At 31.2% G+C, this 11550-nt stretch overlaps 1 protein-coding gene across 1 annotated transcript; it reads right to left on the reverse strand.

Annotated features, from left to right (window-relative positions):
• Positions 1-5974: 5974 nt before the first annotated feature.
• On the reverse strand, positions 5975-10988 carry LOC143567708 (UMP-CMP kinase-like). The gene is made up of 9 exons (XM_077054061.1): positions 10923-10988; positions 10686-10831; positions 9363-9447; positions 7367-7421; positions 7130-7247; positions 6896-7052; positions 6681-6761; positions 6503-6610; positions 5975-6391 (listed from the first exon to the last, which is right to left on the reverse strand). The coding sequence occupies exons 1-9, from the start codon at positions 10986-10988 to the stop codon at positions 6317-6319; spliced, it is 891 nt and encodes a 296-aa protein (XP_076910176.1). The 3' UTR covers positions 5975-6316.
• Between the last annotated feature and the right edge of the window lie 562 nt (positions 10989-11550).

Genomic DNA, 11550 nt, shown 5'->3' on the forward strand with positions numbered 1-11550 from the left:
TTAGGACAATTAAAGCAATTAATTTCTAGTAGCTAACAACTTATATTTTGCAAACAAATTGACGTTTAAAGGTTTAAAAATTGTTTATTTCTAGCTTATACAAATACAACTATTTAATTCATGATTCAAGAATCCAAGGAGTGTAAACATTTTTTTTTATTATTATTATTATTATATTATTTAAAATTTAAAATACAAAATTGTAAAATTGTCTTGTAACGTTGAATTTGAAATTTATTTGGCGGACCCTAGTAGCTTGATAATTTAGGTTGAAAGTGGAATTATGTGGTTAAAATAGTGTAGCATGATAAGGGGGCATTTATTTAATAATAATACTATAAAAGATATGAAATTATGCACCGTTGCCGACACGGATGAGTAAATTTTGCAGCCTATACTACCAAGGCTCTAGTGGTGGGTTTGGTGCAAAATCCATGATAATTTATTTATTTTATATACATAAATATGTAGCCATTTGATGTTTATAAATAACGTTACATTATTAATAACGGCTGAAGTAATAATAAGCAAGGGACCGTTGAAAACATTAGACGGGTAGAAACGTACGGACTACTGACTAACACCGAAAAGAACCATTCCTACTTTAGCTGAGCTAACGACCCAGAGTTACTCGGGTTTGAATCGACAAAAATCTTAAAATGGGTTGAGATTTAGCATCAACTAGTATTAAGCTCCATTGCGTTGCGATGTGGCGTAAAACAATTAAAAAGTAATATTTAAACATTTATCGAACTTGTGTGTTGGGGGGGGGGGGGCATTGGACTCGTGCTTTGTGGCGGGTTGTTAAACCGAACGAAAAGTGGACATAAAAAGGTTCAAACATGGCCGTCTGTTGTGGCGTATTAACACACGCAAAATAGACTGAAACATAAAGCATAGAAAAGAATAACTAAGTCGACTTATAACCGAAAAGTTGAACAAGAAAGATAGACATAAGAACGTTGAACAATATACGTGTGTTGCAGCGCGTTAACTTATAAAATTTAGACTAAAACGCTAAATAAAAATTTTACAAAAAAGTGAAAAGTATTAAAGATCAAAGTTGAAAGTAGAAAAGTGTTTAGGTTAAAAATGAAACATACTTTGTGACAAACTTGTAAAAATGAAACGTATAAGGACTAAATATAAAATACGAAAACTATAAGAAAAAAAAGTAAAAAATACAAAATTGAAAAAAAAAATTACCGCACATAAATTAGTGATCAAATAGCAAAATAATTTAGGCCCTGATTCCTTATTTGGGCCAATATTTTTCTGGCCCAATATTTTCAACCTCAAATAATAAAATCAAAAAACAAAAACTAAACGGTTTTTAAATAACTGAAAACATAAGTTTCGGTTTCTTATTTGGTTTTAGCTAAAACCGGCTCAAACCGAAGTGTGCACACCCCAAGTGAGTCTATTATTTGAACGGATTATTATGTTATATTATTTTAGATTAAATATTTCATTTAGTTTACAATCCACACCTTTAAAAAGTGAAAAGACCCCAAATGTTAACGGGTCCCAACAAATATCTACTCACACAACCTTACATACGTAATTGCATGTTCTATGTCACACTTGATTTGAATCTCACGAGCAAAATCGTGGTATGTTTGTATAATATCATACCATAAAAACTAACTCTTTCTTATTTTCCTATTAGAGAAAAAAAACTATTAAATATAACTTTGTTATATAAATCCCGTCTACCTGCAAAAAACTACAATAAAACGCCAATACGTTATTTTCTTTTTTTTTTAAATTAAAATTCTTAAATTGTTTAAAATACATGTAATTTTGAAATTTTTCTTAAGTAATGAACTATTAAGTCTTAAATAATCAAAACACTTGAATGTCACTATATGGAACTTTGAACAATTTTAAAAGTTACCATGTTCATATTTAAGTATTTAGGAAAAAAACAGAAGAATGTCACATTTAGGGACTTTATTTTACAAAATATATTTAAATATTTTTTTTATTCACTTAAAGTCGAATTTTACCATACCAAAATTAGCATGAGGGATCTTAACATATGATTATATGAATATTTTATATTTGGATATGAGTAATGAGATACGTAATTAGATCTCAAACCGGAACCACAGAATATATTTTTTTTTCCCGAACCATAGAATATTATAATTATAATTTTTCCAATTAAAATATCTGATGGGTCCTTATTTAAGGCACAATACTCAAGAAGGACCTATCACGTGAAACTATTATTTAACAAATAATAATAATAAATAAATAAGAATAAGTATTTGAATGAAAAAGAGAGAAAAGCACGGTAACTACAACACTAGCTTGATCTGATGGTAAAAATGTATGACTTACAACTAATTGGTTGTGAATTCTAATATCACTTTAAACATAAGGTAAAATAGATGAAAAAAACTTCAGCCGCTAAAAAAAGATAAAAACACGATTGATTGAATGCACCCGTTCATTTTATTAATAACCTAAACAATGAACTTTAGCTCGACAACAATTGAATAGAAGTGGAGATTTGGATTGGAAATTCTAATTTCTCAAGGTTGAATATGATTCCAATCGGATTTATCATGGTGGATTTTCGGGGGACGGGTTTCCCCGGAACATGAGATGGTGGGTTTGAGCTACCCAGCGCTGTCTGTGATCGTGAACGTATGATGTCGCCTTTTGTCATTGGGTAACTTGGGTAGCCGGACTTTATTCGTTTGCGGTAAAAAATTATATTCCTAACTTAAAACGTATTCACACATTAAAATAGAATTTTACATTAACTGAATAACATAAAAACGGATACTAACACTGGCTTCAATAATATCGGCATGGGCATTTTATTAAGTAAAATATTTTATTAAGAAAATAAATTTTTTTAAAGATGACATTAAAACGCTAAAACAATTATGTAAATAGCTCAAAAGACGTATGAAGGTTGTCTGAAGTTTGAAGTAAATCAAAAGAGTGTCTGTTATTAAGGACTTTATAATGATCCATGAATGACTTGTAAACTATAATTCATACATCGTCTAAAATAAACTTTATATCAATATCATAATAAATACAAGCACGTCGTATCGGTATGTTCGTAATTTTTTGAGACATCATATTTTAAAATATACAAAATAATAACAAAAACGGATAAAATAAAACTGTACGTGTCATCGTCTGGTTTGTTCGAGAATGAAAATTAGAAACCTTATGGCGAACTATATGGAATTTGTGGTATGCATATCTAGATTATATGAGACAAAAATTGTAACTACTATTTAGTTAACAAAAAAAAAAAAAAAAAGGTTCCATGTGAGGTGTACCATGTGCATAAATATTTCACTTTTACCAAGTACTTTTCACTCAAGTTAAGAAATTACAAAATAACGTGTTTGTAATATTACAAAAATTTGTTCTTTAGTATAACAGAAAACTTGCTTTGATTGGACTTTATGATACTGTAAAATAAATCTGCATACGAATGACATGTTGATAGATACAAATCATTAAGCATGGTATAGCTACTGCGAAAATGGTACAATTCAACTAATGTACATATGAAAGACCTTATCACCAACATGACTTACGAGACTGTAAATTTGCATAGAAATGGCATGCTGATCGATACAACTCGTTAAGCATGGTATAACTACTGCAAAAAGGGTACAACTTAACTACTTATGTACATCTAAAAGGCCTTACCACCAACCCAACTCATCGGTGGTATAGCTACAACAAAATGGGTACAACTCAACTACTTATATGCATATGAAAGACGTTACCACCATCTAGTCTCATCGGTTTCAAAAGAGACTTATTATTGTCTAGAAAGTCAATCATATATAATAATTCATATTTAATAATGTAAAATTCAAAACCACGTGATGGTAACCGGCTAGTTAAAATTAAAACGATTCAAATGCATTTAAGTATTTAACCAAATTAGTGACTTGTACTAAATAACATAAAACAATATCAAATATAACTCGTACAAACATCATAAAAATAGCATCACTAATATTTTCTTATTCATTATTTGATCAGTAAGATTCATATTCGCTCGTACACATGAAAATCAAGTAACTAGATGTAAAAATTTTACTTTCTATTTGAAAATATTTGTTTGCTAACAGGATATTATTTTGATTTTGACTATTTTATAGTCGTAAGACAATACGTAAAGAAACTGAATAAGTGGCATATGACATAAATACAATGTTTTACCGACCATAATGGATATTAAGCAATTCACTCATTGATTTTTCATCCTCAAAGTTATATTTACCTTCTACTATTTAAAACAACGAAAAATTTACATTGAAGCCTCTATATCCAAAGGTTCTTTATCATAGAGAAAACAACAAAAGCATCATTACATTGGATTCTCTATAATATAAGAAAAATTTATAGAACTCTCTATATTTTGTTGAGGGTGTATAAAATAAGAAAATAAGTGTTTGTGATTTACAAGAAAAAAAAGATAAGATAAAAAGTTAGATATGAGTTGTGTTTGAAAATTTATCAAAATTTAAAAAATATATATAGTTAAATTATAGGGATATATATGGAAACTCTGACGTGAATGCTCTAATATGGTTTAAGTGAATAATCTAAAACAGTGAATAATCTAATTATCTTTATTAAAAATTAGGTTGGTAGGTAACATACGGTTTCATACTTATGATATCTAATTTTAATAATTATTATCAAATCGAAATCTTTAGGTTGTTGGAAGTTAACTTACTAATCAGTCTTAATTAACTAACAGAGTATCATTGATCAAATTAGCTATAATAACATAGAAAATTAGACAGAATTTTGATTGGAGAAAAGAAAATGACACTACAAAGTCCTTTATTTTGATTAGTACTTGCATGATTGATTGATAGAACTATTGGTTTTAAATATTCTAATTATGCTTTGTTGGCAAATTAGAGTCACTTTTGACTTGTAATGGTCCCAACTAAAAGTGTATATTTTACCAATGGCCCAGGACTTAGTGAGTTAACCATCCGTTAGTCTGATGCTTACGTGGCACGCCTAGTTGTCAAACATCTGTGTGATAGCATTACATGGTTATAATCATTTGTTTCTTTTTAAGAAAAATTGTTTTAAATAATCCTAACTATGTCCTATTGACAAATAATACGCCCAATTAAATGTGCATTTTTTTCAACGGTCCACTAGGCATGACACGTAAGTTACATAACTATCCGTTAGTTGCGAATCGTTGGAAAAAATACACCTTTTGTTAGGACTGTCACAAGCCAAGTGTGAAGTTGGGACAGTTATTTGCCAATAGAGCATAGCTAAGATTATTTAAAACCAATTTTTCTTAACGATGATATAACCAGTTTCTAGTTTGATTTAGTTTGAATACATTACATTACATTTTATTGTTTTTTCTCAAAAGAACTCTATTAAAAACGCCCCAACGGGCCACAACAACCAACGATTAGAACATAGCTATACAGAACATAGCTATACGAGATTAAAATTAGACCAATCTAACTAAGAAAATAATTTAGATTTGAACCTATTAAAAAACTACAAATAAATGTGGGCTTTGATGAATAAATTTATTGTTTGTCTACCCTAATGTTGGTGGAACTAACAAAAGTTAGGCATAGTCGGATAAAACCAGAACTAGACTTTTTTTTAAGTGTAATTGTTTCTACACTAATGACAAGTTTACAAGTTGAGACACCATTAAAATTGCCAAACTTTGCCTAAGTCCATTTTCTAGTCAAAATTGCTGAAGCATATTGAGACTTGAAATAAATTTTAAGAGTGTAACTATTTTTTTTTTTTACTTTAAATAAATCAACCAAATCAACGATCATTTAAATATCTGTTGGACTGGTTGTTGTGGGCTAACCTCACTGTATGCATAGGACTTTACGTCCTGAACTACACAGCGTTAAAGCCCCACTGCCTACGTGGCAGCGACATAACGCTTTAACTAGCACATTTTTAGTTAAATCACAGCACATAGTCTTATCATTAAAATCAAACATGTTAAAAGATTTAAGGAACCGAGACTAAATCCCGATTTTCTAAAAGCTTGAACGTATCTTAAATACAATCATACATTCATACTGTTGGACCCATTAAACAACATGTGCTAAAAGATTACCAGGTTTGCTTTTCAAAAGAAGCATCTTGACATGGTCCACACATATTGTTTTATTTAGTGTACCTTTGAGCTATGGTCTACAACATAACGGCTTTATAGTTTATAATAAACGACAACGATAACTATCAAGCATAAAAGAAGATTCAACAAAATATTTTTTTTTAAGTTTAGCTATGCAAGCGCGACGCATAGAGTTTAGGTACCTTGATATTTTGCAAATATAGGCCGCACTCGTTCAAAGATCTCATCTTCTGTTCCTATAGCATTGATCTGCAAAATTTAGCATGCACATGATCGATGACGCTTAAAAGTCCTAAAGAGTATTAAACTATTAATAACAACAATAAGAAAAAAGATAATATGTAAATAATAAAGTAAAACCTTGTGAAGCTTCCCTTTTTGAGAGTAGTATCTAATAACGGGTAGAGTATAAGCTTCAAACACTTTAAGGCGTTGCATGGTGGTATCAATATTATCATCGACTCGGCCCTATGATAATCATTAGAGTTTTAAATTAATTTGCATAATTTTATATAAAACTATTTTAGCAAAAACACACCTGGTTACGATGAAGCACTCGTTTCAACATCTCCTCCTCATTGCAATCAAAGAAAAGCACAACTTCCGGTTCTATTCCTATCTATAAAAGCCGTTAAATGCTACAATGTCAAATTTAAGAACAAAGCATCGAAAAGTTATTTTAGTTAAATATTTAAATACACAATTTTTAAGTAGAATTAGAAATACAGAGGATTGATAAAAGTTAAAACTCACTATCTGTTCATAAGCCACGCGGTTCTCTTCACTTCTTGGGAAACCATCGATTAGAAATCTATCAGTTTCGCTGGATTCAATGGCGGTTTTCAGCAGTTTAACAGTCACTTCTGATGCAACGATTTTTCCTTTTGTGATTGTTTCCAGAATCATGGTACTGAAAGCATAGAATATATCACTTTTTATATAACTAGTACATTAATAATTTAGAACATAAAATGGACAACATGATACCCATATTCAGTGTTGGAAGAGATTTCTTTTCTGAGCAAATCTCCAACGCTTAGGTGTGTGAATCCAAATGTCTCTGCAATCCGTGTACATTGCGTACCTTTTCCAACACCAGGACCTCCTAAGGGTAAACATGTAAAAAAATCATACTCTATGAGAAACTTATAGACATGTAAAACGAATATTCAGTTATGTAAATATAGTTATTTTTGCAGTTGCTTGATAAGTGTTGTTCATTACCCAATACAAAGTTAATAATTGGAGTCCTTGGTTTTGACACGATTCCAGCTTCTGCCTACGTGCATAGAAAAAATATACAGAATATAATTAATCTATCTTATTGATATATAATAGAACATCAGATATATAGTACTAAAAGAAAGTACAGCATTTTCACTGCAAATTTAGAACACATACCTAGTATCATAAATCTAGTACTAAAAGAAGTATATAATGCGCGTGCAGTCGTTGAGCAACCTTTCAGCATGTGTATTCATTAGTGGATGAGTTTGATGAAAAAATATATATACAGCATGATTGCATGTTAGTGTTACCTACAAATTATTTACATGTCAATAGAATCTGCTGGTTGCAGCTGTGCTATTGTATCCACATTGTGTTACAACATCACTGTATTTTATTTTTGTTTAGTTGATTTTAGGTTCCAATAACACCGATTGAAAGAATTACAAGAAAATGAGGAAACAACGATTTGAACTACAATCCATAAAGTTTCATCACCATTATAGATTTGACATTAAGTCAAACCCATTGCCATTGACATTCAGTTTTGATAAGGTTAGGTAAAAATTTCTAGTTTGATGCATTATTACATATAACAGTAATCCGTTTGACATATTTGACCATTTGATCACCCGTTTCATGGATAAATAATTTTATATTTAACCCTTTAGACACAGATGAACCACTGCAAACTTGCAATAGGGTGTATAAAGAACAATCATGCATGTATTTCAATATTGTGGTTTCCATTTTCCAAATCATTTTGTTTTGTTCTATTTGGGACTTCTGCCAATATCTTGATACAGCCATCATCACTATCTGACTGTATTGAGTGGTTTAACAATGAAATGATCATATGTTGTTTTGATTGTATGTTTGTCAGAAAATTTATAAAACAAAACAATACAAGATGGGCTGAAGGCTATACTAACGAATTTCCCAAATCATTGAGGTTGTTAGAAGTTATTGTCCATCGCAACTTAAAGTATTTTTCCAACTGTGACTGAGATGTGCCTTACTTTTACTAGATTCGAAAACATGTTCTCTCGATTGTTCATTATGTTAATTAGAATCAAGATGTCATTTGCTCACCACAGTTTAGACCAGTAGAACAGGTCATTCAAGATCTTAATGATATTTATCCTGGTTTGGTTGTTATAATAATGCCCATTGCCTTGTAAAAGAAAAATAAATGAAACTATGATGTGTTCTTGTTACTATGATGAAATAACATGGTTATATAAAAATTGGCATTAAAGTTTTGTATAATGGTTATTTATAAACTTTTTAATTTGTAAATAAAATAATACTTATTTAATTACTAAATTTTTTTATAGATATGCCTTCAACTGAAGCTGCTCAATATTTTAAAACACACCTTCGGAGGAATTAATAGAAAACTGTTGAATTTAAACATGTTTTCCAATTTTCTAGACTTGACAAAACAACAGCATTTGGACACGTTTCCCAAATTTTCAATAGTTTTCTGAAGATAGACAAATGGAGAAAATTTTCCACAATACACGGAGCTTAAATTTCATGAAATTTAAGAAATGTTCTAAAAGTAGGACTTCCAAAATACAAAAAGAAAAGTTATTTCTTCTCACTTTCAAATAATCATTCTATATATCAAGATACTAGACTGCCAGATATATAATCTAAGAAATGGTGTAATGCAGCAGAGTAACTAAATCAGATAAAAAACCAAAAAATGACCTAACGAACCAGAATATTGAATCAATCACTTAAGGAATATAGACAAGGGTAAAGCTACATGAGATTCTGCCAAGTTTAGGTATATACATGTATGGAGGCATTTTCATGTGTGAGAGCAAAAGTTATCTAACAAGTACCAGTTTTTTCCATGCTGGTCAATCAGGAATGATATTGACAATTGAGTGGTAAAAACCTTGATTCAGCAAAAACACTTAAGCACGTTTCACTAGATAACTTATGGATAGAGAACTAAAAATGACTGCACATAGTTACATACCTGCTTCAGGGAATCTGTGCTGAATGCTTCCAGAAAATTCAATCCATATGCCACCTTCTCATTGCAACACTCAAGTAAGATTAAGAAGGATATACCAATTTATGTTAATAAGCTACTGCCTGACTCAAATTCATGTAAATTATCTTATTCAAATCAATAGCAACATATGCAGGTATTATAGGGAGTGAGCTTGAAAAGGACATCACCAATAAGAGATAACAAGTTGTTAACTCGCTTTAAAGCAACTGGTAAGCTTGCTTATCAAACTGTCTCATACATTTAACATACATGTACACAACTTAAGTGAAGGCACTACACCTCATACTGGTCTTGCAATTAATAAGATTTCATAAGTTTCTTCATGAACACAGAAGAATCAATGATCTCACAAAGGCACATTCTTTCAATTCAATGTAGGTCGTTTCTCGAGCTAAAGAAGTCAACAACACATATGAAACTGATAAGCATGGCTTGCAAATCACACACAATCTTGATTCAAGAATGAGTTGATATAACTCACCAAAACACACAAGAAGAATATGCTATAGATAACTTCCAATATTATTATCAAGAAAATATAACTCAAAAATATATAACCCTAACTCGGTTGCTTACAAAGTCTAACCAAATTCTAACTAGAATGTGATTAAGAAACTTAACCAACTTCGACCAGCTTGCGAATACGGTCCGGAATTACCAACATTGATATCCTCTAAGATTGTAGATGAACGGAATGGACACAAATGGAGCATGTTCGTGTTCGTTTATTTAACTTTAACCACAAACAATCGAACACGAACAATTAAACGAATGGAGTTTTCTTGTTCGTGTTCGTTCGTTAACACAATAAACGAACGCTTAGCCCTAGCATGATCAATCAACCTTCCACAACTCATCAAATCAAAATCACACATCGCAAAAACTAATCTCAACTGTTTAGGTTAAAGTATTTACATAAATGAATAATTGTTTTTGGTCATGTCCGTCCGTTTATCAAACAAACAAACAAACTTCCTGCGGAACGATTCACGAACTATTCACGGTTCCTCTACCGGCCTAATCTCCTCCAAGAGAACACACTCATCAGCAATGGTGATTTAAACAATTCAAAAGCTCATGAAACCTAAATCACCTAAAGCATATATTCACATTAACATGATCAATCAACTTTCCACAACTCATCAAATCAAAATCACACACCGCAACAACTAATCTCAACAGTTTAGGTTAAACTATTAACATAAATGAATAATTGTTTTTGTTCATGTCCTTCCGTTTATCAAACAAACGAACTTCCAGCGGAACGGTTCACGAACTACTCACTGAACGTTCGGTTCGTCTACCAGCCTAATCTCCTCCAACAACACACTCATCAGCAATAGTGATCTTAAACAATTCACATTGACATGATCAATCAACCTTGCACAACTCATCAAATCAAAATCACAAACCGCAAACACTAAGCTCAACTATTAACATAAAATCACTAAAATCATATACACAAACTGAATCAATTCATATAAACACAAAATAATCAATCAAATCAACAAATGTCCGTACCTGATTCAGCACAGAAGATTTAGCTCCGGAAATCAACTTCAACAGTGGACTAACACGCCGTAACATATCTCGATCTCAAATACAGTTCTATATATATTATATAGATAGATTATATATATATTATTAGCGTGAATGCGAGATCGGAATCAAATTAAATTCACAGAGGCATTTGGGCGAACACCTTCCGTGCAATGTGCAGGTGTCTGGATACGACGTCGTTTGGTGATTAATTAATATGCAATGAATATTAAAACGTGCTGACTTTTGAAGTCACTTTCGTGGAAAGTTGATTTGAGTTATTGATTACGTCTGCCTTCGGACCGGAGAGTTTATTTTTTTTTTACCCTTACAGACCACTGGAGTATCATCGTGTCACTAGTGGTATCACGCGATTATATTCACCATCAAGCCATCAATTCAGGAGAAAAATCAATATTTAAGAAAAACCCCCTCTTATGAATTTTCTTTTTAACAGCTAAAGTCTTTTTTTTCCACTTGTATTATCCCACGTCTATAGTGAGACTAGAGCTCAAATCTGATCGATAAGAATATCGAAAATACTCATAACCATTTTATTGTAAGCCAGTGGCGAAGCTTGGACATATGCGTCAAGGGGGCCTGACTCAAT

Source organism: Bidens hawaiensis, unplaced genomic scaffold (genome assembly GCF_021521415.1).
Source record: "Bidens hawaiensis isolate Kalapana, Puna unplaced genomic scaffold, B.hawaiensis_p1.1 tig00023609_1, whole genome shotgun sequence".
Lineage (NCBI taxonomy): Eukaryota > Viridiplantae > Streptophyta > Magnoliopsida > Asterales > Asteraceae > Bidens > Bidens hawaiensis.